The sequence below is a fragment of the Silene latifolia genome, chromosome 1, assembly GCF_048544455.1.
Source record: "Silene latifolia isolate original U9 population chromosome 1, ASM4854445v1, whole genome shotgun sequence".
Taxonomy (NCBI): Eukaryota; Viridiplantae; Streptophyta; class Magnoliopsida; order Caryophyllales; family Caryophyllaceae; genus Silene; species Silene latifolia.
This window is the reverse complement of record NC_133526.1, coordinates 21,624,171-21,651,714: the sequence shown is the minus strand read 5'-3', so window position 1 is coordinate 21,651,714 and position 27,544 is coordinate 21,624,171. Positions and strand designations below refer to the sequence as shown.

Here is a 27,544-nt window from a genome sequence, read left to right as displayed (position 1 = left end):
TATGAGGTGACGTCTCGAAGTGACTAGAGTGTGATGCGATTGATGGCAAGTTCAAGTGTCATAGAGTCATATGGGATGACTAGTCGATCACATAGACAGAATGTATGGGACAATCTTCGGGCCGTGACCGCTTATAGAGTTCGGTAATTCATAAAGCCTGGTCGAGGCAAGAGCTACTATAGTATTCTTATGAGTCAATTCTTTTGACTAGAGACTATTCGCCCAAGTTGGCATGACTTTCCGATTAGCTTTGATTTATACTCTACGATTTCTTAAACGAGGTCAAACTGGGTATATTTTGGGTTATGATGGACTGTGGCTGAACGAAGGGAATAGGGCGATAGAATTGTCCACCCCTTGTCGTGGTTGTTTGAAATCTCAAGGCCACTCGAGGAGTAGTTAATTGGAAATGCGTGGCCACGCTCGGAAGGTATCTTTGATAGATAATTCGGTCCATTTACGTTAATCTCCGGATCGAGAAAACCACTCAAGATATGATCAAATGTAAGTACGACCTGCAAGACACCTTGCATTGAGTGGGAGATTGTAATAGGACAAGAGAATTGGTGACGCACACTTGTCGAGGACAAGTGGGAGATTGTTGGGAAATGTGTCCTCAACAATAGTGCGATCACATGATTTAAATATCATAATTAAATCTCAAATTAAGAATACGTGAGGGATGATTCTTTTATACGGTGGACTCGACCGTCAATCGGTAATGATTGGCTAACTAGAGTTTGACATTACTTGTCGTGTGACGGTGGTGGTCGGTTGATCCCTTTAGGTCACACCTATAGGATGAGGCCCAAATAGATATTTAATTAATTGTATGCGATACAGATTAATTAATTCCTTAATTATGGGAGTGCAATTTTGCGTCTTATTTTAATGTGATTAAATAAAGATTAAATTTAGTAATTAAGCGTTAAATTACTAAATTAGTTGAGGTATTAATATAAGTTTTGAGGTAGAGGTAATTAGTTATTTAAAGTTACAAGAAGTTGTAATTTTAACTAACTAGTAATTATGGGACCCACTATATGATGATATAATGGTAGTATACTACTCAAAAAGTGGAGTGTATATTATATTATTAATTGTAATATTTAAGTGTTAAATGATTACATTAATAATTAAATATGTAAGATAGTTGAACATAAGACTTATAAGCATTTGTGGGACAAATGACAAAAGGCAAAAATGGTCCATATAAGGACTATTATTTCGGCCATATTAGAGAGCAAAAGATGCTCATGTTTTGTCTTGTTCATTTGTTAGAATATAGTGTGATAGTGACATTTCTATGACACATCTTACAACCTACATCCTACACTCTACCTAAACTAAACAAGTGAATAAAAACAAGAGGAAAAAGATTCCCTTGGAGCTCCTAAAAGCCACGGTTTTGGCTAACAAAAGGAGAGCATTAGTTGCTCAATTTTGTTGTTGCTTCCATACTTGTTTTCTCTCTAAAATCCTCACATGCAAATGCAAATAAAAGCTCCCCATAAATACTAATAGAGATCATACATTACTTAAGATAGTAATACAAGATTATTAGTATTATTAAGGTAATATTTCTACTACATATCTAGTTAATATTAGTAGGAATTTTTGGGATTAATCTTGGGTGCAATTTATTGGAGTGGCTTCTAAACTTGGAGTCTTAGGAGGATCATCCATCATTATAAGCTCAAGAACAAGTGAAGGAAGGTGACCTTACTTGTGCCCAAATTTTCGAACCAACTAACAATGTAAGGAACATTGTTTTTCTTATAAATCTTTCATTTTGTTATGCATGCACTAGATCTAAAGAACAAATAATTAAAAAGTTAATTAGTTCATTATTAGAGGAGTCTAATAATAGGTATATGAACCTAACACAATGTTCATCATTCTTCATGTCATCTTCACTTGGTGAGAGATAAGGCACTTCTTCCGTCATAGAAGCTTCATCAAAGACTTTGATTGGCTTCTCTTTGAATATTTCTCCCTCTAAAGCATCCAACTCAGCTTCAATGTCAACATTCTCATCACAGCTGTAAACCACCTCAGGAGGAGGTTCATCTCCATATATCAATCTCTCTATTTCATCCACTTCCTTGCTCCATAAATATGACGCATCAGCAGGGGCGTCAGATAGATTCCTATCAAAACAGAAAGCAAGGCAATCATCAAAAGTAGGATCAAGGACATTAATCATATGACAAGAAGCTTTTAAATTAGGAGGACGTGATGCTTTGTCAAGACCAAAAGTGATAGTATCCTCTCCAATGTTGAACGTAAGACTCCCACGTCTAACATCTATAACCGCCCCTGCAGTATGCAAGAATGGTCGTCCTAGAATAATAGGAACACGAAAATCTTCAGCTATATCTATCACTACAAAGTCGACTGGAATGAAAAATTTTCCTATCTTAACTGGCACATCCTCTAAAATACCCATAGGGTGCTTAATAGACCTGTCAGCCAGTTGAATAGTCATGTTAGTACATTTAAGCTTAGTCATGTTTAATTGATTGCAAATTTTATGCGGCATGACACTAACGCTCGCTCCTAAATCACATAAAGCATTGTCAATAGATAAAGAGCCTATAGTACAAGGAATAGAAAAACTCCCTGGATCCTTAAGCTTAGGTGGAGAATCGGCTTGCAACGCAGCGTAGCATTCATGAGTGAACGCGACAATCTCCACTTCATCAAAAGACCGCTTCTTTGACAAAATTTCCTTTAAGAACTTAGCATAAGCCAGCACTTGAGTTACCAATTCAGTAAATGGCACAGTCACTTGAAGATTTTTCACTACCTCCATAAACCTTCCAAACTGCTTGTCCAGCTTAGACTTTTGCTGACGATGCGGAAAAGGTAGTTCTTTGGTAATGGGCTCGGCTTGCTTGGCTTTATTATCAACTTTCGAAACACTGTCAGCTGCCAGGAAGGATCCTCGATCGAGCCTTGGTAGGACTTGATCGAGCACGGAAGTTCCTCGATCGAGCCTGGGGGGACTCGATCGAGGAACCTTAGCAGGTTCGTCTATTTCGTCTTTTTCTTTTTTATCTTCAGCTCGTGTTTCAACTTCGTCGGCTTCTTTTTCGTCATCACTAATCTCTAAATTGCCCAATCCCTTAGTATGCATATAAGGAACCTCATCTTCATTAGTTGGTATATCCGGACTCTTATAAGTAGTACCGCTCCTCAAAGAAATAGCATTTACATGCTCATGAGCTTGTTTACCTTGAGGAGGAAGGACAAACTGTTTTGAAGGATTTTGAGCCGCCATTTGAGCAACTTGAGTATCCAACATCTTGTTATGAGCCATAAGTTCGGAGATTTGAGCCGTTTGCTTTTGTTGCATCATCAAAGTTTGTTGCAATAGAGCTTTTAACTCCGACACTTCATTACTTGGAGCTTGAGGAGGAGGTTGAAATTGTTGAAAACCTCCTTGATTTGGCCTTTGATAACCTCCTTGTGGTTGATTACCACGGTTTGGAGGGATAACATAGGTACCTTGTTGAGGAACTTGAAAGAAGTTAGAATATGGTGTACCTTGCTTGAAAGATTGGAAAGCATGAACTTGCTCAATAGTACTCATACATTTGGCCGCAGTGTGGCCATCTATCCCACATCTCTCACAGGACACTTCTTGTTGAACCATATGAACCATCTCTTGCTTACCCAAAGACTGAGTAGTCTTCAATTCAGCTATTTGAGCCAGTATGGCTTCCAACTGTGCCGCAACCACACTATCTGAGCCACTTCCTCTCTTACTTCCTCTGGGGTTACCATACTCAACTGTGTGAGTAGCTATCTGATCAATCAACTTCCAAGCATTACCATCATTGGTGTTATCTTGGAATCTCCCATTGCGCGCGAGAATCAAGTAAAGCTCTATGATCATCATACAACCCGTTGTAAAACTGGTTGCAAAGGAACCAAATCTCAAAACCATGGTGAGGGACGGATCGCACTAGTCTTTTGAACCGTATCCATGCTTCATTAAAATCCTCGCAGGACCTTGCTTAAAACTTGTAATCCGACTTCTCAATGCATTAGTTTTCTGTGGTGGAAAATACCTCTTGTAGAATGCAAGAGCTAGAGAAGTCCAGTTGGTAATTGTGTCGGTCTCCATGTCTAAGTCCCTTAACCACTCAATTTGCATCATCTCTCAAAGAGAAAGGGAAGAGAGTTTGCTTGACCTGATCTTGAGACACCCCAGCTGTCAAAGGAATAGAACAACAATAAGTAACGAATTTCTCCATATGCTTTGCGGGGTCCTCTCCTGATTTTCCTCCAAATAAATTCCTCTCTATCAAGTTTATGTAAGAAGGCTTGATCTCAAAAGTTCCCTTATCAGCGGTAGGGAGCTTGAAGCCTTTAGGAATAGAATCAACCGTGGGTTCGGAGTGACTTGCTAATGTAGGCATCTTTGGTGTTGTAGAAGTCACAGATACAGAAATAAGTGTGTCCTCTTCTAAGGACGAGTCTTCTGCGAAAGTATACCGCTCGTAGTCAAGTGTACTCAAGTCTTCCACTTGACTTACTTCTCTTTGAAATTTTCGTCTGTAGCGAAAAGTCTTTTCTGGCTCGGGATCAAACGGTAGGATCTCTAAGTCGTTAGACTGGGCATACACGAAAACAACAAGAAAAGATAAAACTGTCTCAAGGAACTGAAGTTCCCTGAAACAAAAGACAAAAATAAACAGAAACAAACAGAACAATTGTTGCCTCCCCGGCAACGGCGCCAAATTTTGATGTGGCTAAAGTCGTATCACCTTAATCAAAATAAATCCTATACTACTACTAACAAAATAGCTAGTGGTAAGTTAGGGTCGAATCCACAGGGAGGCGGTGATTATCTAGTTTGTTTATATTTAATTCCGTCTTAAAGGTAACAATTTTATGGGGTTTGATTGAGATTGTTTTCTAACAACTAATAGCAATTTAAATAAAGATGATAAACAATAATATTAAAGAGTCTAGGGATTTGGGTTCACTAGGTAGTCATCAAAGGGTAGGATTTAATTCATTGATTGAGCAATTTATATTGTCGAAAGTCATATGATCGGTCGATTCTAATATGTCTTTTTAGATCTAACTTAACATGCGATCGCTATCATTAAGTTGGTCTAATTCAATTATCGTGGCCTATACTAGTCTTAACCCGGTCGGTGATAATCCTAGTTTATGCAAGACTAATTAATCAATTCTGATCAGTAATCAACTAATTAGAAGTAATACGATAATTGAACAACAATAGAAAGCAATTTAACAATAAATTCATAAGTAACCCCTTTTCTAACAACCTAGATCCCCTTTCACCCTAGATAAGAGATTTAACTACGCATAATAGAAAGAAGAACAACAATAACAATAATAAGAAACATGATTGCAAGCATAAAAGATGAACAATGAAATAAATGATTAATAATAAAGGAAAGATTAAGAACAATACCGTAAATAGCTAGATCCGGAAGTAAGAACAATAAATAAACTAAACTAAGTATTTGAGAGAGTTTTCTAAGGTATCTATATTAAACCTATGTAAAATAAAGCATAAATAACCTAGGGTACGAGTTTTGGTATTTATATCAATACATAACCGACTTAAGGAAAGTTGCGGGAATTATAAAACTGGAAGGTTCCTCGATCGAGCCAAGGTGGACTCGATCGAGGAACCACTTCCTCGATCGAGCCAGGCCTGGCTCGATCGAGGCACCAAAGTTCAAGAACACCCAACTCTCGACATTGCAAAGTTTAGTTGATTAGGTTGGTTCCTCGATCGAGTCGAGAGTGACTCGATCGAGCATGAAGTTCCTCGATCGAGCCAAGGTTGACTCGATCGAGGCACCAATTTCCTGCTTCGCGCACTGAACTTCAAACGACCGCCATTTCTTCGTTACTTGTCAAAAACAAGCGATGTTTGCGGCGTTGGAAAGCTAAGAAGATAAGCTTTCACCTCCAATTGGAATTACTTGAAAATATGTTGTAGAACTCGAGATATGGCTCTTCAAAGTAGGCACTTGTAATAAGAAACTCTTTTCTTCGTGTTTTCTTCTTAACTTCTCTTCCTTCATTCTTATGGATTCTCGTGCCATGCTTCGTGTATCCCTTCATGCCCACTCCGCGATGCTCATTTAATTCCTTTGCTCCTCAAATGCATCATTCCTGCATCAAACATCAAAAGGCGGAAGTATCGACATTCTAACTTAAAAGGCATGTAAATGCTATAAACTAGCACGAAAATCGTATCAAAAGCAATTAAGGGGAGGCATAAATATGTATATAATTATGACTCATCAAACTCCCCCAAACCATATTTTTGCTTGTCCTCAAGCAAAGCAACACTCAATACAAAAGGCAATCATACAAATGGCAAATAAACAACTCAGAGCTAATGTTGATGCACATACAAATCCCAAGCTATCCATATCTTGTAACAAAGTAATGACTAAAGTGTACCAATAAAACAAATTCAAAGGTACGGGAAATAGAAAACGTAGCTCAAGTCTCAAGTCACCATACTAGATACAAATGCCAAATACCTTTCGATCTTGCAAGACAAATTAGTCGGATTCTCGCGGATTCACTCATGCACTCATAAGTATTGTAAGGGTGAGTTATATGTGAAGATAGAAAGAAGTAGAAACACTCACTCGACTTATGAAACATGCATGCAATCTAATGTGATAGGGATTTCCCCAACTAATATGCAATCATCATATGTAGACAAAAGTACATGTATCAAGGACAATAAGGGTGGCAAATGGGTTAAAGGAATAGAAGTGGTTTGTGCCAAAGCACGTTATGGATATGTGAAGCTAAGACGGTAGTCGCAGCGCTAACCCAAACCACATCTAAATCTTAAAATAACAAATGAACCCAACTTAGAGAAATGATCTCAACTTTACAACATATGAGAGCTAATAAATTACTCTTCAACTATGCATTAGACTCTAACAACCATCCTTTTGGTCCTTGACAAAACCAAATGAAGCAATCTCTTTTCTTTTCTTTTCTCTTTTTCTCTTTTTCGATTTTTCTCTCTCTTTTTTTTTGTTCTTTTTTTCTTTTGCTTCATATTTTTGTTTTTCCAACACAAGGATACAACACAATCGCTAAAAGTATTTTGCTATACCCACATGACAACAATAAGTCTCAACCCAACCATATAGAAAAATAGACATGATAAATAAGCAACTGCGACTGTCCCGAAAAAGGTAGACAAATTCTGGATTGTAGCTCATAAGATGTAATTTAAGATTGGCTACAAGGGTTCAAACGGGCTAACAAAAGGTAATGTAAGGCTTATTTGAACGATAAGAATCGCCTATTCACATGTACTTAGTCAAATGAAAGCAATAAAAGTATCAAGAAATCAATATCACACTTATGCAATTTGATATTACATATTCCACAAGGAGAAACCACACTCAAACCTAATTGACAATGAGACCAGTTTATTGATGTTCCTGGCCTAGGAAGCTCTATAGACCTCAGAATTTAAGTAGTTTACCAACGTAATTGTGTCAAATCTAATCAATATAAGGCATGTCAATATGGTTAAGACTTGAATTATGAGCTTTGTTTTCATGGCTAACGAGTCAAAACAATGTACATGGACAACTATTTGGGATTCAAATGCAAAAACAATGCAATTTAACATCATAGTTATTAAATTCACCAAGACTCGACCTAAAATAAATAAATAAAACATGTTTTTGTATTTTAAATTTTTTTAATTTTTATGTATTTTTGATATAAAAGCACACAACGGAAATAAATCACACAACATAAATAAACTCCTCCCCCAAACCTAAATGTCACAGTGTCCCCATTGTGACGCCTACAGCATAGCAATCACACACAAATCCAGCAACCTAAAGGACACAACTAACAAAAGGAGTGGAAAAGATATAGATAATACAATTAAAGAAGGTACAAGGGAAGAGAATACCGGGTAAGAGCTTAGAATTTCCCCCAAACCAGCTGCAAAAATAAGGGAAAATAATCAACCGCGCAATTCCTATCATCGTCTGGCTATGAAATAAACCCAAAAGCGTGGTTACTCGATCGAGCCTCGTCTTACTCGATCAAGGAACCATTTGCACGAGCAACTTCCTGCATTTAAAATAAATCTGCACACGAATCATAATCAATACAAGTTAAAGCTCGTAACAGTAAATCAAAAAGTAGTGCATGTGCTACACACAAGCATAAGTAGCACCAATAAAAAGTCCAAGCAAAGAATAATAACAATGAAAAATGTCCTGGCTCATCAAACTCAAAGTCTAATATAAAATATGAACAATGTTCATCATTCTTCATGTCATCTTCACTTGGTGAGAGATAAGGCACTTCTTCCGTCATAGAAGCTTCATCAAAGACTTTGATTGGCTTCTCTTTGAATATTTCTCCCTCTAAAGCATCCAACTCAGCTTCAATGTCAACATTCTCATCACAACTGTAAACCACCTCAGGAGGAGGTTCATCTCCATATATCAATCTCTCTATTTCATCCACTTCATTGCTCCATAAATATGATGCATCAGCAGGGGCGTCAGGTAGATTCCTATCAAAACAGAAAGCAAGGCAATCATCAAAAGTAGGATCAAGGACATTAATCATATGACAAGAAGCTTTTAAATTAGGAGGACGTGATGTTTTGTCAAGACCAAAAGTGATAGTATCCTCTCCAATGTTGAACGTAAGACTCCCATGTCTATCATCTATAACCGCCCCTGCAGTATGCAAGAATGGTCGTCCTAGAATAATAGGAACACGAGAATCTTCAGCTATATCTATCACTACAAAGTCGACTGGAATGAAAAATTTTCCTATCTTAACTGGCACATCCTCTAAAATACCCATAGGATGCTTAATAGACCTGTCAGCCAGTTGAATAGTCATGTTAGTACATTTAAGCTTAGTCATGTTTAATTGATTGCAAATTTTATGCGGCATGACACTAACGCTCGCTCCTAAATCACATAAAGCATTGTCAATAGATAAAGGGCCTATAGTACAAGGAATAGAAAAACTCCCTGGATCCTTAAGCTTAGGTGGAGAATTGGCTTGCAACGCAGCGTAGCATTCATGAGTGAACGCGACAGTCTCCACTTCATCAAAAGACCGCTTCTTTGACAAAATTTCCTTTAAGAACTTAGCATAAGCCAGCACTTGAGTTACCAATTCAGTAAATGGCACAGTCACTTGAAGATTTTTCACTACCTCCATAAACCTTCCAAATCGCTGTCGCCTTAGACTTTTGCCGACGATGCGGAAAAGGTAGTGCTATGGTAATGGGCTCGGCTTGCTTGGCTTTATTATCAACTTTCGAAACACCGTCAGCTGCCAGGAAGGATCCTCGATCGAGCCTTGGTAGGACTTGATCGAGCACGGAAGTTCCTCGATCGAGCCTGGGGGGACTCGATCGAGGAACCTTAGCAGGTTCGTCTATTTCGTCTTTTTCTTTTTTATCTTCAGCTCGTGTTTCAACTTCGTCAGCTTCTTTTTCGTCATCACTAATCTCTAAATTGCCCAATCCCTTAGTATGCATATAAGGAACCTCATCTTCATTAGTGGGTATATCCGGACTCTTATAAGTAGTACCGCTCCTCAAAGAAATAGCATTTACATGCTCATGAGCTTGTTTACCTTGAGGAGGAAGGACAAACTGTTTTGAAGGATTTTGAGCCGCCATTTGAGCAACTTGAATATCCAACATCTTATTATGAGCCATAAGTTCGGAGATTTGAGCCGTTTGCTTTTGTTGCATCATCAAAGTTTGTTGCAATAGAGCTTTTAACTCCGACACTTCATTACTTGGAGCTTGAGGAGGAGGTTGAAATTGTTGAAAACCTCCTTGATTTGGCCTTTGATAACCTCCTTGTGGTTAATTACCACGGTTTGGAGGGATAACATAGGTACCTTGTTGAGGAACTTGAAAGAAGTTAGAATATGGTGTACCTTGCTTGAAAGATTGGAAAGCATGAACTTGCTCAATAGTACTCATACATTTGGCCGCAGTGTGGCCATCTATCCCACATCTCTCGCAGGACACTTCTTGTTGAACCATATGAACCATCTCTTGCTTACCCAAAGACTGAGTAGTCTTCAATTCAGCTATTTGAGCCAGTATGGCTTCCAACTGTGCCGCAACCGCACTATCTGAGCCACTTCATCTCTTACTTCCTCTGGGGTTAGTCGGAGTAGATAATATTTTTCAGGAACTACCTTTTGACAATAAACTATAGATTGCATTTGTTAGTCGGAGTAGATAATATTTTGGTTTGCAAATATGTTCAATGTAAGATGACGTCCACTTAACTTTACGCCTTAAAATTCTAATTATCATTGAATAAATTAATCAAATAACGATGTAATACAAATTTTCATAGTCCGATAAAAATGCTATACTACATTAACATTGTCAGAGTACTCTGCAACTTTCTCTTTTCTATATACCCGTACAAGTAAACGTTGTCAACCTACAGTGCAAATTTCTCTATCAAATTCTCCTCTAACACATACCCGTGCATACCCGTGCAACTTGCACGGGTCCTAAACTACCTACCAAGTAATTAACTTCCCCGGTAATTATCACCCAATTAAAATTTACCCCGAATTATTTCATGGATTCCAGACACGCTGAAATTACTGTCCCGAGCTTGCTTGGAATCCATGGAATAATTAGGGGGTAAATTTTATTTGGATGATTAATGGGGAAGTTCCTTGAAAGACGGTTGACAAATTATTGAAATTAAGTCAAATTACATTATTGTCCTTTCCCAAATAATACTACTCTGTCAAAAAAAAAGAAAAAAAGAAAAAGAAAATACTCGAGTGGTTCATTGGTCGGAAATTTCCAGAAAACCTCTTGGTTTCTTTCTCGGAAAAAATTGATCGTTATCACCTTTTCTGCAATTGACTTCTGGTAATTTTTCTCCTTAATCGATCCTTTACACTAAAATCATAATTAATTTGAATATTTGATCACATATTTGTTAATCATTACAATCATTAGTAATTAATTACTGATCTCTATCGGTTCTTGATTGTGATTATATTTGTTCGTCAATCGAAGATTCTGAGGAAAATTGACCGAAATCGGAGAAATGAGTCAAGTATTTGATGGATATGAACGTCAATATTGCGAGGTTTCTGCTAATTTAACGCGCAAATGTTCTTCTGCTGCTCTTCTTAATGGAGGTTTATTTTAATTTCTTTTTTATATTGTTGTTTCTTGATTTCATTTTCTTGTTTTTGATGAAATTATGATGTGTTGTGATGCGACTGCGGTGAAGAAAGGTGTTTTTGATGATAGATTTTAGGACATTATCTAAAATACGATAATTGTACAATTTGAGACGTAACTGTGCTTGTTTTAAGGAGCCTTTTATGTAGTAATGGTGAAAATTAAGTAAAAATAGTGAATGGAAGGTATTTCTGAGGCGATAGGAGTAATGGAACAATCAGCCAATTAGTATTTGTATTTTAAAAATCAATATAAATTTTCGATGCAATTGTCCTAATGGATCATCTGATGATCTGAACAAGAATCGTTATGTGGAAGTGGTAAAGATTGCGGAAATCCAGTCTTACCTTACCACAGACGGGAGGCTTATGTAAGCATAAGTTATGCTAGTTGTATGGTGTTACTGTTATTCTGGTGTGTTAGGACTGTCATTGTTTCACTGATATATTTTTTTGGATCCTGACGGAAATGCGGAATGAATGAACTAGGTGGTTAGTTTCAATTGAGTAGGCGGATAACTTAATTTTGATTAAATAGGGCGATACATTGTGCCAGTATTTGACATGCAAGAAGAATCAAGAATAGATAAAACAGTGTAGTGTTACCAATGTACTTACCCAATTATTGATAGTAAGTCGCAGGCTTTGAATCTAGAATTTAGCTGGAGGTGGTTAATTGCTTGCTGAATAGTATGAGACTTTGTGCTGGTATCTAATTGGGATTTGTGTTACCAATTAGTGATGGGAAATGTTGACACTTTGTGTGTCTGTCATACCAGTTGAATTACGTACTGTTTTATGGCCGACTAGATGATCAAATCCGCTTTTCTTTTCCAGAACAGAAGAAGCAGAAAGTTTCCGAAATTAAGTCTGGACTGGAAAATGCAGAAGCTCTGGTACCAAATATAAAGTTCTTTCATTTCAATTGCAATTCCTTCTGATAAATGCAGTCAGTTGTCTTTCATCCAGTATAATTCTGCTTAATGTTTGGCAAATCAGATACGGAAAATGGACTTGGAAGCAAGAACACTACAACCTAATGTGAAAGTTATGGTTCTTGCCAAGTTGAGGGAATACAAAAATGACCTAAACAACTTGAAAAGTGAGGTTAAAAGACTTTCCTCAACTGACAGCCAAGCTGCTCGAGATGAATTGCTAGAATCTGGGATGGCTGATGCGCTGATGGTGAGTGCATTATTTTTTCATTTTTCTAATTTGCTTGAGCAACAACTCATAATTATTAGTATTATTAACTAATGAATGAAAATACCAATTGGTGTCTGTCTTTGTTATCTCGTGCTTGCATTTCTTGTGGGCCCTATCTGTAGAATAGTGGTGAACGCTAGTGTCTATAGATTATCGATGTTAAACGGAGCTCTGATTTGTTATTATTGTCTATATTGTGGACAGGCATCTGCTGATCAAAGAGGGCGATTATTGATGTCAACTGAGAGGGTAAACCAATCAACAGACAGGATTAAACAGAGCAGGAGAACAATGCAAGAGACTGAAGACATTGGTGTCTCCATCCTCGAAGACTTACATCAACAACGCCAGGCTCTTTTACACGCTAATAATACAGTAAGTTGTCTCAGTGGACTTCACTGAGCTTCAAAAGTTGTGTTGAGATATATGAACAGATTCATGCTAGTCGTTCACATTTTTTTATTCTCCAGCTTCACGGGGTTGATGAAAATGTCGGGAAAAGCAAGAAGATATTGACAGCAATGTCCAGGAGAATGAACAGGAACAAATGGATTATTGGTACTGTTATTGCAGTGTTGGTCCTTATTGTGATTGCAATCCTCTACTTCAAGCTGCATGATTAGCTCGTGAGCTGCCATTTTTACATGTCGATCATACGTGCTGCCAATTTGATGCTCCTGATGTTTCTTTGTACTATCCACTCATCATTCTTTGGCCAAGTTTTATTTTTCTTGGCAAGCCATTTTTTTGTCGGTTTGAACGCACCGTTTGCTACTTGAATCACGTCTTTTGTCAAATATATTACATAATCTTATGTTTTTAAACGCCTCAGCTTGGAAAGCCTGGTTGCTTGTGTCTGTTTGATTGGATTGGATAACATTGTGAATTAATGAATGCAAGTATGCAAATTCCAAGGATAGCCATGCATGTAATCAACTTCAATCTAGCATTGTAGACACTGTATATTTGCAGAATTCTGTGTCGAAGATAATACATAACAGAAAGTGTCAAAATGTTCAGATGCGGTCTACAATAAGGAAACTTTAGACAGAAATCATAAAGCAAATCAAGTAGATGACACTTTCTTCTTGGCCTTGCGTTTTTGCTTTTTCTTATTGAAATTCCTCGGCTTCCTTGTGATTCCTACTTGATTGCTCTTACGAGTATCTTTTTTTGTAGAATCCTCGACTTTGACGTCCTTCTCCCTCTCTCTAAGCTCAAAAACCTTGGTTATTGACGGATCCAAAACATCACTTGAGCACTGAAGAGCAATGCCCATTTCCTCCGCTTCTTCCCAGAGCCTTCTGCCCTTCTTGAAATCCCCATTTGAACAAAGCTTCGGTATTAGAACATCATACACCGGCCCATACCCACAAGCCAAGGTTTTCTTCATGTGATCTAGGAGCTGAAGTGCAAAATTCACCCTCTCAACCCCGCAAAGAACACCGACTAAATCATAGTAAAACTTTTCCGGTGGGACCAACCCTTCTTCTATCATCATATCCAGCATTTGGTTACCTTTCCCAAACCTACCGCTCAAGTATAAAACCCGAATAAGAAGATAGTAGCTAACCCAATCAGGACGACAACCCGCTCTTTTCATCGAATCAAAGATCCTCAACGATTCTTTCACTCTTCTTGTTCTACCCAAACAAGAAAGCAGGATATTGTAACTTACTGAATTTGGTAGGATTTTGTATGTTCTCATTTCCATTAACACATTCAAACTCTCCGGAACAAGCCCAGACGGGTTCTTTTTGAGGTTTTTCTCACAGAGACACCTGAGATATGTGTTGAAACAGAAAAGATCAAGTGTAATATCCTTCTGCTTCATTTGTTGGATTACTTTCCGAGCTTCCTTCACATTCGTCTGCAAAGACCAGCCATATAATATACTCCTATAGACACAAGACTCGATACCAGATAGCTTATCCCTGTGATGATACAATACCCCTTCTGCCCTTCTCGCGTGCCCTTTAGAACAAAGCGCGCTAACAATGGCCGAGACAGTAGTTCCGTCCTGTGGGCATTTGAATAAAGCTAAGTTCTTAAAGATACCTAATGCATCATCTTCTCTTCCTAATTTAACTAGGGTTTCGGCAACACTGATGAATGTTCGAACATCCAAAGCTCGACCATCCTTTCGAAGATCAGAGAGCAATATATCAACTGCTCTATGATCCTTCTTCTCCGCAAACACCCGAATAGTGTCATTAAATTCCTTATCACCCAAAGTTGAACCCAAGTTTTTGCATGACCATGTAAAGAACCGAAGCAGCCGCCTTGTTGATGCTTCATCCTTACAATGGTTTACCACTTGCACAACAGTGGAGGGTGTTAAGTGAACTCCAGATTGACCGAGTTTCGATTCCAGTTCATCTAAACCACCTATAGGCGTCGAAACAAGGCTGCACAACTTCTCAAGACTAGGTAGTGATAGCTGAGGAGGACCCTGAGCAGTTGTTAATGTGTTGTAACGACGAAAAGAAAGGGTCTTCAACCTGTGGGCGTTAAATATTTTCATCATCATCAAAGTCTTTTCGGCATTTCTTCAAACACTTCGTGTGCAATAAAATCACGACTCGATCTCTAAACCACCTTTCTGTAACATCAGCATAACCAAATCATGAGGCTTAAAATTCGATGAAATTGAATCGCCTTGATCGAAAAGCTGAAGGCCATATCTGATCCCGAGTTGGGTTAGTTCAAGGATGCAATAGAAACATCAGAAGTTATGGCAGATATGTTTCATGTAAACCGGACTCAAAACTAATTAAAGTTGGTTGATGTGAATGGCTCGTCAATTGTGGTTCAGAGTTTACGAGTCATGGTTCGAGCCGTGACTACGGGACTCATCAGGTCGTTTTATTTTGATTGAATGAGTTTCGGTGTTTGTTAGTAGTTGTTAGTTCGTTGAAATTAGATATAAGAAAATGTGGGATTTATCCGATGCCAAAATATGGCCACCTTTTGAGTTTATTCTGTATTAGGTAGGGCTCAAATTGACAAACTACTCGACATTAAATTAGTTTGTCAAGATTTCCGCTGTTGTCGGTAGGGCATAATCCTGATTAAAACAAAAAAAAAAAAAAGTCGTGTATGCCGCAAAAAGTGACATAAAACAAGCAGAACAGAAGATTTAGATGGCTTCAAAACAAATCTGTTTTAGAGTGAAAATGGCTTAATCATCCATGTAAATATGTAATGACTAATTGGCAACAGAGTATAATCGGATACAATTGCCTCAACAATTAGTCTCGCTATAGACGGGTCAAATATAGGTAAAGTGAAAGACGGGTCTAAAGTGAAAGACGGGTCAAATATGGTCAAATGCTCTAGAAAATGGCTTGTGACAAAGGATTAGACCATTTTACTTTACTCTGTCGGAATCTAAATTCAAAGAACATTGAATATTTGGTTTTGGTCTAGATTACGATGGAATAAGCAGTCGGATACACGGCTCCAAAATCCTCTTTTTCCTGCCTGTGATTACCCGGGGTGAATGTACGAAATCACTGGGAAAATTAGAACCAGGAAGTGAACGCATAGAGGTCAAGTGATTCGATCAAGGGTTAGGAGCCAATTCGTACAGTACAGTTGCTCATTACAGGGTGCGGTGCCTTCACGGCTATAATACAAGATACACCATTTAAGTTATCATTTACTCAGTAGTAAAGAACACTGAAGATCTAACTGAAGTTTCTAGTGACATCATACCCACAAATGCTTTACGAAGGTCTCATTGTCGAGATGTTGCCTCCGAGGAAACCTGATGCTAACAATGCAGCTCGGTCCTCGTCAGCTATCCCAAACACTGAATGCTTACAAAGTTGATGGAATGACGGATGTTTCCCCGACTCAAGTCAGGTGTCCTCAACACGGCTAGAATTATCCGATGTGGGGTATGTGTCCAAGTGTCAGACTCGGCTATTATAAAATATTCTCATATTTTTGACTCAAAATGAAGTGCCCGAGTGTCATTACTCATTACCCATGTTAGACAAAGGTGCATGAGGTAATGTGAAGAATCGATGTAATGTAGATTAGGGCACATCATCTTCAGGAGACAAGTCCCTAGATGTAGGGCCGTCCTCATCTTCATCTTCATCATCAAGGTCAACAGAAGACGGATCCCCATTAAGATCGAAAGTTACACCATTCACCTTCCTAACAAACTGCCCACGGACACGAGGCCTTCTCTCAGCAAGCTTCTTGCGGTTAATATATCTAATCTTTTTATCGAAGCACCTCTCCTTCCTTTTTTGCCTAAACTTCATTAATGCTGCTTCCCTCCTGTCAACTTTACTTGAACGAGCTTCACCAGAAGGTGAATTCCCATATGGGGGCAAATGGCCTTGTTGCATACCCATACCCATACCCATTGGATAATACGTAAATGGCATCATCCCGGGTACCTGAGGCGTGCAATGAGGAAAATGGTTGTAATGAGGCATCATAGACGGAGCACCATGGCCATGATGTTCATTCGGATACAGATGTGCTGGTGGCATCATCATATGGTTCATCATGCCTGACATATAGTAAGGAAAAGGACCATGCCCTCCCAACCTTGAGACATCTATAGGTGCACCATTTATCGGTACCTGAGACGAGCTATCATCATTAGATCTGTCAGGCGTAAATTCCATAGATGTAGAATTAGGTACGCTTGCATAACTCGGAAACTCTTCTCCATGTGAGTTGCTGTCCAATGTATCTCCATTTGCATACCTCAAATTTCCATTTTGTGAATGCTCATAACGTGTTTTTGATTTATTTTCAACACTGGGAGGCTGAGCAGTATCGCCTTCGATATCAACAACTACAATTGCTGGACGATTCTTCTTGCTTGTCGATTTTGCATCAACATCAGCAGTTGATTGACCAATGTTCTTAGCAGTGTTTGATTTGACATAAGTGAAGAATGCAGAACTTTCACCTATCTTCAGCTCACTTCTCTTTGCAAAACACGCGACTTGGCCTGACAAAGAGAAAACAATCCTTCAAAAGATTAAGCTAGGGACGGTAAATCACATTTTTGCACTTAATCATCTGTTAATTGGCAGCTAAAAAAATAATCAAGAATGTGTAAGAAACAAAACAGATAGAGCATTTCCATAAATGGATAAATTAGCAAATAAATGTCATAATTTCTAAATAGCAAAAGAAATTACAAGAGAAGAAATTGTTTCACACGAAGTCGTTGCACCGATTGTGCTAGGAACCAGAACTGGACACAATACACTCTTGTCATATGACAAGTACTAATTATTGATCCAATAATCCTTTGGGCTCCCAGCAACGATAAATAATAGCTAACTCGTAGCAGACGAAATTATATTTGGGGTAGTGATGGTATGAGAAGAAAGTATATTCATTTTTGATATTAGAGCATGTGCATAGGGTGATAACAAGCCAAGCCGACCACAAGCTTGGCCTTGCTCGGTGTCACGGTCCGGTATTTTTGCCGGATTGTGGCGCGCACCCTTACCCGGCTCGAGGCAAGATGCAAGCGACAAGGCTCTTCGTACTAGTGAAGGATCGCTCATTAGCACGATACTCGGGTCTCGGCAACACTCGACAAAGATTGCAACGAGAGCGTCAAACACTAGTGCTCGTCAAGCACTAGGCATTCGTAATCGGTCTCGGGGGTGTGAGTCGGGATCCTAGTGTTGATCCCACAAACACGGCTTGTTAGAAAAGTGAAGGCAAAGAGTCGTTCACAACAAAGCAACAACAAGCAACACGAAGGCACAAGGTCGGAAGCAGATTTTCATTCACTAGTACTCCCTAAAGAGGGAAATTTGATTATTACATCCTGGTAGCAGGAAACATTGAATTTACAAAACTAGTGTAGAATAACGATATACCTATTTATGGAAAAGAAAACTTATGCTAACTATGCTAAACTAGGAAAGTATTTACTACAAATATACAAGGGAAATGAAATTACATAAGTAAGAATAAATCTAAGGGTTCGAAATGTGCGGATCATCACACTCTCCCCCACCTAATCTTGTTGCCGCCCTCGGCAACGCCATAGTCTTGAATGGTGCTTTAGTGAGACATCGTGCTTGAGCCCTGGTTGTCCATGTTGTGTTGGCTTTCTCTGCACTCCGGCTTGTGGGCGAGCTTCTGACCACACAATGATTGGCGTCATCGTCCCTTCAAGGATAGGCTGAAGCTCCTTGACATAGAAGTTGCCGAACATTATGTTCTCCAAGTCCACTCATCGCTCCTTGTCTTCCAGGAAATTCCACTTTACCGTTGTCCGAGTAAACATCTCTCCGGGTCTCTCCAAACACTTGCTCCCATGGACCTTCCCATTGTCTATCTTCACTGCGGTACCTGCATTCAAGTACATGTTTGATCTCCAGGACGCCGAATCAGCATTTCGGCGCGGCCCCCTGATGGTACGAGGCCTTATCTCTTGGGTCGACTGACCCACAAACCAGGACGTCGATTCAGCATATCGACGCGGCCGCAGCCCCTTGATGGTACGAGGCCTACTTCTTTGGGCATCTCGGCCCTCATTGTCTACTCCTCGGTGAGGTGGTAGACTCTCCTTTCGTCCCCCAGGCCACTTAGCAGCGTCAGCGTAGTTAGCCTGGGTCTTGTTCGCCCTCGGCTCCACCGAACCTTTAGGCATTCTCCAAGGTCGCATCCCTTGTTTCGGCGTCGGTATCACCCTCATAGCCGAAATTCGATGATGCCCCTTGTCTTCGTCGCTGTCTACCGTCTTCGATACGATAGACCCCATTAGTAGCATCGATCCGTCACTCTGTTTCAATACTACTAATGCTTTTTAAAAGAACTGCATCCCGAGTACTAACTTGAAGTCATCCAGCGGAACGGTGGTGAAGTCGAGCTCCCCTGCCCACTTACCCACTTAGACCGCGACCTTCTTAGCTACTCCTTGGACGCGTCTCAACTTCTCATTGACCGGCTTCAGGCAGCTGTTAGCATCCCGCAGAACTAGCCCCAACCGACCAGCTTCCTCTTTAGTAACAAAGTTGTGGGAGGCGCCCGAGTCGATCAAGGCTCGTGCTTGCTTCCCATTCACCATCAAGTCCACGTACATGAGTCCGTTGGATTTCTTGGAGCAGGAATCTTCGTACTTTCACATCGCGCTAATCCTTTGAAGTGAGCCCATCCGTGGTTGGTCTTCACCATCACTCGAGTCTTCGTTATACTCTTGGTGATAGTTGGCCAACGCCCCATCAAGATGTTCTTGAGCCCCTTTTGCCATCTTCTTGAACATTGGTTGAACTCTACTTTGTTCGGACAATCGGCCATCTTGTGCGGACCCTTGCACACAAAACACGCGAACGGTTTCTTCGTTGTGGACACAGTCGAGTTCCCCACCTTTGAAGATGAGCTTGAAGGCGAGTTCGTAGTGCTCGCCGATTGGGCTTGACTTCCTTGTGAGCGAAACCGATTGATCTCAACCGAAATCGAACTTGCTTGTGTCTTCCTTCTGTTGAACCCAATTTGAGGCGCACCCGTATTCTCCGTTGGTGCCACCTCTCGAGTTACCTCTCGCTCCCCGTGGAAATCGAGAAGACGCTCCGCAGCTGATATGGCTGAAGGATATGGTTGAAGACAGAGTCTTGGGGTTCTGTCTCATTACCTCCTGTTCCGCCCACCACTTCAATCCGTTGACGAACTCGAAGGTCCTGTCCGTCTCGGTCATTTCCGTAATCTCGAGCATGCACGCTGAGAATTCCCTCACATAATCCCGGATTGATTTGGTGTGCTTGATTTCCTTCAACTTCTTCCGAGCAACAAACTCCGTGTTCTCGAGGTAGAAGTGATCCTTCAGGATCCTCTTGAAGTCGCCCACGATGTCACCGTAATCGTGCCCGCATCAATTTCCTTGTACCTAGCCCTCCACCACATCTTGGCATCGTCGACTAGATACATGCTTGCCGTGACAACTTTCGCGTCTTCGTCGAGCCCACTTACTCGGAAGTATTGCTCCATATCGAAGATAAAGTTATCGACCGCTTTCGAATCCCTCGCCCCATCGTAGGTACGAGGTGGTGGTGCCTTCACCTTATGGCCCCCCAAAGATTTCCCGTCATTGGCCACCGCTTTCACGAGCGTGGCGCAAGTGTTCTCTAACATCTCGACCTTTCGGTGGAGATGATTGATCTCTTCCTCCCGATCATCGGGGATCGCATCACTGATCGCTTGGATGCGGGTGTTTATCCCGTCCACCTTCGTCTCAAGTTCACAAACCGTCTTCTGCAACTCCTCGAGGCTCGCGGTCATCCGCATAACGACGCCCTCGAGTTTGGGAAGCTTGACGTCGATTGATTCCTCCAAGGCATCCACTCGATCCTCAATTATTTCGCCTATTTTCTCGATCTCGATAAACAAATGCGGCGTGCAGAAACCCGTCCGAAGACCGTGCTCTGATACCAAATGTCACGGTCCGGCACTTTTACCGGATCGTGGCGCGCACCCTTGCCCGGCTCAAGGCAAGATGCAAGCGACAAGGCTCTTCGTACTAGTGAAGGATCGCTCACTAGCACGATACTCGGGTCTCGGCAACACTCGACAGGATTGCAACGAGAGCGTCAAACACTAGTGCTCGTCAAGCACTAGGCATTCGTAATCGGTCTCGGGGGTGTGAGTCGGGATCCTAGTGTCGATCCCACAAACACGGCTTGTTAGAAAAGTGAAGGCAAAGAGTCGTTCACAACAAAGCAACAACAAGCAACACGAAGGCACAAGGTAGGAAGCAGATTTTCATTCACTAGTACTCCCTAAAGAGGAAAATTTGATTATTACATCCTGGTAGCAGGAAACATTGAATTTACAAAACTAGTGTAGAATAGCGATATACCTATTTATGGAAAGAAAACCTATGCTAACTATGCTAAACTAGAAAAGTATTTACTACAAATATACAAGGGAAATGAAATTACATAAGTAAGAATAAATCTAAGGGTTCGAAGTGTGTGGATCATCACACTCGGCTTGTGATTATGAATCAAAACTCGAGCTCGAGGAAAAAGTGAGCTATTATCAAGCCTGTTAGCTTGAACAGGAGCTCGAGCCGAACTTGAGATCAACTCAAGTCTATATATATGATTGTTAAATTCTCGTTTTTCTCTTTTGATATTTATAGCAAGATTTGTAGGTTATATATAAAAATATTGGGCAAATCAATGAGAACATTGGACATGGTGATACAAAGATATAATCATGATAAACTATTTTTGCAAAATAAGAGCAAGATACTATCTAATCACACAAGTTCGAGTTGCTTGTGTGTTTTTTGAGCCGAGCCCATGTTAGCTCGGCCAAACTCGTCAAGTTCTCTAGTCAAGCTCGAGTTGTTCGCGATCTGTCTCGTCTCATTATCACCACTACATATACAATTGGAGTCTCCAAGAGCTCAAGTGCTCTCCTAACCTCTTTTCAAACCTCTTTTCAACTGAACGGCTTGTTCTCCTACCCTCTCCGTATAGAAAAAGAACGGCAGCTCTCTATGATCTCTCCTCCGAGAACTTGGAGAAAAAGCTATCCATTAAGAGTGGGTCATAGCAACTGAAGAAGTTAAAGCAATTTTGTGCTTTTTTTTTTCTTGAAAATATAAACAAAATGTGGGATCAAACAATGAGATGGAGAACATGTAAAGAGAGCTTTCCTATAGTAGGCCTAAAATTGTGTATTTAACTCTTCAAGAAGAGTAAAGAAGAGCTCTCCATTTTTTCCTATTGTTCATGGTCTTAAGAATTGTTGTAAGAAAGATGATTAATGCAAGAGTAAGAGTGTACAAGCTGTGTACATCATAGTTTCGGACACCTATCCCACCATCGACGGGGAGTCTTTAAGCACTGGGATATTGTTGTTGATGCTTATCTCAAATGGAAAAAATATGGAACAAGGAAAGATACTATTTGCACACAAAAAAAAATTCCTTCTGCTCTTTACAATTAACACATGGAGTACAATAGTGCATGCATTCATACAGTAACCAATAAAAGGATGTAGCCTCTGATAGCGCACACGCTAGAATTCCACTGTTTTAAAGGCTGTACTCCAGTAGTCAAGAGAGAGAGAGAGAGAGAGAGAGAGAGAGAGAGAGAGAGAGAGAGAGAGAGAGAGAGAGAGAGATGCTCAGCTGCTTACCTGTTCGGCGGTCGCTTATTCCTGGCACATTGGGCCGACAGTCAAAGAAAGACATGGGTTGCATAGTGGCTTTGTTAGTCTGCAGTAGTGGGTGCTGGGTATACAAAAAAAGGAAGCAAGTAAAAATATGATCCATTTACTTTTATCAAAAATATAAAAGGAACAGCCTCCAAGTCCCAACCAACTACAAAAAAGACTTTGGGTTTTCATACTTTGACAGAGGGCAACAGGACTAAATTGGGTCTTAGTTATGAATCACAATGTCGATAAAAATTATGCGTCTTTAAGTTTAATAAAACAGCATTAGGCTCAACTTGAATACACAATCATGAATGATTGAACCCATGGCATACATCTGACTGCATTTCCAATTCACACTTGCAATAACACTTATCTGAATACAACTCTGTAGTAGGTATATTGAAGAATATCAATCATTTTAGGCTTCTCTAGTTTCTAAGAAAAGACGTACGGACTCTACGAAGTATTGCTTTGAATTATACGCAACAGTAGACATCTCACAAGTCACAACATATTAATGTGCAAGTACTGGTGTCCTGCAGAGCTGACAAAGTCATTCGGGTTGGTTCATTTTTAGTATGCTAGCATACGGATCAGATTTCGTGTTTGTTATTACCGAGTCATTTCAACGAGTTAATCGGTTTTGGGGACTTTAAAGGTCGGGTCGCTTCAATCAGGTTTAGGGGTTATTATATTCACATGGGTAATGGATCGGGTCAGTCAGTTTTAGGGTAAAAGGAAATCACCCTTTAAGGCAAACTTAAGCATGTAAATGAAGAAACATCATCACACCGAAATAATCAGAACAATCACAGAACACAAACAGTGAAAAACTAACCACATCTTCTTGTTGTACAGACATGCTCATCTCAGGATTAACAGTTTTCCGGGATTTATCATCTGTATCATCAGAGAATAGTGTTGTAGTGCTATTTGTATTAGCATCACTAGGATCTGATGCCACTGGATCAAGGTCATAAGATATAATATTCTTCTCAGCAAGTCCAAGCTGCCAACACAATAAGGGCACCAGCATAACTATTTTTTATACCGCTGAAACAATACTTCCCCAAAGGAAAATCACGAGGCCGTAGACACCACAAACAAATCTATTTCATATAATATTTCTTGTTTCTGACATTAAAAAAAAAAACAAAGAATACTCTCATCCTGAAAAAGCTATTGTTGAATGTAGAAACTTCAACAAGTTAAACAACTTGGTGAGGGTAATATTGGCACTAACCATTCGCCTCCTCCTCCACATGTGAGTCCACAAGTTCAACAGTTCATTACTCCGCAGCGGCTTCACAAGGAAGTCAGCCGCTCCCAGCCTCAAACACTTTACAACAAGAGAAACTTCATCTTGTGTTGACATCACTAGGCAAAGGAAAGAGAAATAGACGTGAATAATAATCAATAATATGAATGCAGACACAAAAAATAGCTCACTAATTTCTCTATGCCTCTTGTATTGTAAAATCGTTGGGTGACCAGTGCATTAAGATGTAATCATATTATGAATCACTTGGAAATCCTCTCTGTATTTTCAACACAGGAGAAAGGCTTCATAAACCGACACCCCTTACCCGCTTCATGCGGGAACCATTGATGCACTGGGGTAATGTTAGGTCAAATATAGATGTAGACACAGAAGAATAGCAGCATAACGTACTGATCACAGGTATTCGTTGCAACTCTTTGTCCCGCATAATGTACTTTAATAACTTGAGCCCTTTCTTCATAGGAAGATCAACCTCAGAAAGTATGATATCAATGTCAGGGCCTTCTGCATTAAGTGCATCAATAACCTGCCTAGGTGACTTCACCGAGGTTACTGGAGTTGTGTACAGAAATTGAACAAAAAATTGTGAGCCACCACGAGATCAAGAAAAATACATATGCAAAAGAAAAAATATAGTCGCATTATGCTCCAAAAAAACTAGTTAAAAGTGTTGATACACTTTTTTAGAAATAAAACAGATGCAATCAAGAGCCTGCAAAAATGTGAGAGCGTCCAAACTAGGTTTCAGGCTTACGTACATGGGTGTTGGATCTCTGGAAAAACGGAATAGACTGTTGTTGCAAGGAGAGCCATAAGGGCGGATATCAAACACAGCTTATACACATCATGAGTACAATCACTAGACAACTTTACTCGCTACTTTAAACAAAAGGCTTCAATTCATCCCTTTATAGTAATGGACAAAAGGAGTAAAAACTGTCGAAAAATCATTGTCACAGGGATCTTCTCTCCCGAAACACCATAGTCGACACTACATCAATTCATCACTAGTGAGGTCACTCCAAATGGTCTTTTCGATGTGATAAACCTTCTAAGCAAAACATTAACCAAATACTAACTCGTTACCACAACTTCCAATATGTTGATGGGATTATATAAACAATTGGTCTCCCTTGTAACGGGTTACCATTTGTGTCGGATATTTTGTGAGATAAAATGGTAACAAAATGGGTTAGTGGAGAAAGGGGACCACATGAATAGTGTTGCAGAGAGAGAAAAAGTGGGTACATTGTGAGCTAAAATGGTATCCGTCACAAGCTTGTGACGGATATGTCATGTCTTCAATGAGAATTTGTGTTATATAAATGCATGCGCCAGAAAGTCAGAAACTGGTAAGCAGCTCATTACAACCTTTTTGACGAAACTTCACCTCACACTTTTAACAGTGATACTCTAAATTACCCAAAAATATTTCCTAGCTAGGAAATTCAAAAGAAGGAAGTTTCTGAGTTTCTACAGAAATAATTCTTTTGGAATCTGGTAAAAAAGGAGAAACTACAAACTCTAAAATCCATCACCCGTTTTGTCCATAACTGAATACCGCCTTTAAACATCGCCACTATCTATCTAAGAGATGAGCTATCTCATCAAAGAGAAGTTAACAGGTATGTATATATAAGTAGCCTCAAAAGACAAAATACGACTCAACCCAAAATTCCAAGGTAAACAACCGTTCCAACACCCCAAACTTTGTCTTAAACATTACACTCCGTATAATCAACAATCCTGTCAATTATAACCCGTGGAACTTAAGTGCCTAACACTTCCAAAAATAAATCTTCCTTTTGCGCCTCTATGCCAAGCTAAAAAGAAATTCTTCCTACTAATATCAAAAATAGCGTACTCCGTATAACACAGATTGCAGAACTTCTAACCTAAGCTCCATGGGCATCATTCCCTCGGCACTCACTAGTTCATCAGCAACTTACACATTTCCACCACAAGGCAACCACTATACGCCCACCAAGGCGCCAACATTCATTCTAATCATTGACATCTCACACCAAGTGCATACATTCATACAATACATTATACTCTTTTACAATCACAAAGCCAAATCCTTTTCCAATCAAAGTTAATCCAAAGCTAACTTTTCAATCACCATAACAATCCAATCCTCTTTTTGTGTGTTTGGGAACAAAGATTGTATTCTCAAATTCAGATTTGGACCAATTTACATGTTTGGCAAACCCATTAGATTTAGATTTTCAAATCCCTACCAAATTCAAGTAAGGCTAAAATAAACTCATTTGAAATCCACTCTCTAACCCCCTTCATTTCAAATCTTTATTTCACTTTGCTAAATTTAAAATGAGACATTTCAAATTAAATTCTTGTTGCCAAACACTCTCTTTATGCAAACGCAATCGTACTTAGAATACAAAATCCATTCTTATGAGCTTCTTGCCTACCTAGATGAATCTTAGATAATTCAGGATCCTCCCATAAACCCAATTACTCAACTCCTAAATCACTAAAACTACATCCAAAAACCTAAAAAAACGAATTCAAACATCAGAATTTCATACAGATAAGATGTACTAATATTAAATCTAAAAATAGACATCCTAGATACTAGCAAAATATCAAACATACTAAATCTTAGGTATACTCCCTAGAACAACAATGACAATAGCAGAGCCTTAATATAAAAAAAAAATATGGGGTCGGCCGACATGAATCATCCTTTAAAACCGCCACTGATCGATTGCTAATTCAAAAGAAAAGAATTACCCTGGTAAGAACAATTGGAAAGAAGGGAGACAACATCAAGACAACTATTGGAATCATTATCACACAACAAAATCCTAACTTTACTTCGATCTATGAACTGATCATTGCTCTTCTCTCCATTACTGGGTCCCACTTCAACGTCCATCTTCTCCACCACCCACAAAAAAAAATACCAAAAAAAAATAAAAAGTAATATAATATGAGTAATTAACTAATTATGTTGTCATTTTTGAGAAAATAAAGTATTAGAGAAATGGAATTAGAAGTTGTGATTTAGTAGTTAGTGAAAAGGTGGAATTTTTAATAAGGGTTTGAAGGGAAAAACAAGAGTAAGACGCCATTGTTGAAGCTTCATCAACTAATAATTGAAGCCGAGTTGAAACTAGATTCTGTGTATTATCTGTGAGGAAGGGATCGAACGGTGGACTGTGAAGATCAGTGGGATATGGACGGATGAAATTTTCCAGGTGCATGTTAGCACTTGAGCAAAGCAACCCACTTATGTCTTCTTTTTGTTTGTTTTTTTTATGGCTATTTTTGGTTCGCACTCGGTAAATCTCAAACATAGTGATAGCGCCTGCGAGGCTGCAAATCACGTATATCAAATTATCGGTAAGCAATCCAAGATATCGAGAATGACAGACTCAAAATTTACAAGGCACAGCCTCATGGCATAAATATTTCACAAAATTGCTCTTTGGGAGGTTTCAACATAAGTCCCTTGAAAATTTCACTCAAGTTTAATCATTAAATTACACCCCTTATGGACGAAAGGATAATGATTGACTGACTTGAAAACACGTTATATACTTGATACAAATTTAGAAGGTTAGAGTGAAGACATTGTTACCAACTCGTTTATATTTCAGTAATAGGGTTGAT

General features: G+C 39.4%; 3 protein-coding genes across 3 annotated transcripts; 1 reads left to right on the top strand and 2 right to left on the bottom strand.

The window, feature by feature from the left end:
* The first annotated feature begins 10,801 nt into the window (after positions 1-10,801).
* Positions 10,802-13,381, top strand: LOC141601178 (vesicle transport v-SNARE 11-like). The gene is made up of 6 exons (XM_074421447.1): positions 10,802-10,936; positions 11,087-11,211; positions 12,094-12,152; positions 12,256-12,441; positions 12,667-12,837; positions 12,933-13,381. The coding sequence occupies exons 2-6, from the start codon at positions 11,118-11,120 to the stop codon at positions 13,083-13,085; spliced, it is 663 nt and encodes a 220-aa protein (XP_074277548.1). The 5' UTR covers positions 10,802-10,936; positions 11,087-11,117; the 3' UTR covers positions 13,086-13,381.
* A 10-nt stretch (positions 13,382-13,391) lies between these two features.
* On the bottom strand, positions 13,392-15,407 carry LOC141601170 (pentatricopeptide repeat-containing protein At5g61370, mitochondrial). Its single transcript, XM_074421443.1, has one exon. The coding sequence runs from the start codon at positions 14,990-14,992 to the stop codon at positions 13,529-13,531; it is 1,464 nt and encodes a 487-aa protein (XP_074277544.1). The 5' UTR covers positions 14,993-15,407; the 3' UTR covers positions 13,392-13,528.
* A 593-nt stretch (positions 15,408-16,000) lies between these two features.
* Positions 16,001-27,439, bottom strand: LOC141601164 (two-component response regulator-like APRR1). Its single transcript, XM_074421436.1, has 6 exons — positions 26,663-27,439; positions 24,299-24,460; positions 23,870-24,003; positions 23,465-23,635; positions 22,606-22,699; positions 16,001-17,443 (listed from the first exon to the last, which is right to left on the bottom strand). The coding sequence occupies exons 1-6, from the start codon at positions 26,805-26,807 to the stop codon at positions 16,506-16,508; spliced, it is 1,644 nt and encodes a 547-aa protein (XP_074277537.1). The 5' UTR covers positions 26,808-27,439; the 3' UTR covers positions 16,001-16,505.
* Between the last annotated feature and the right edge of the window lie 105 nt (positions 27,440-27,544).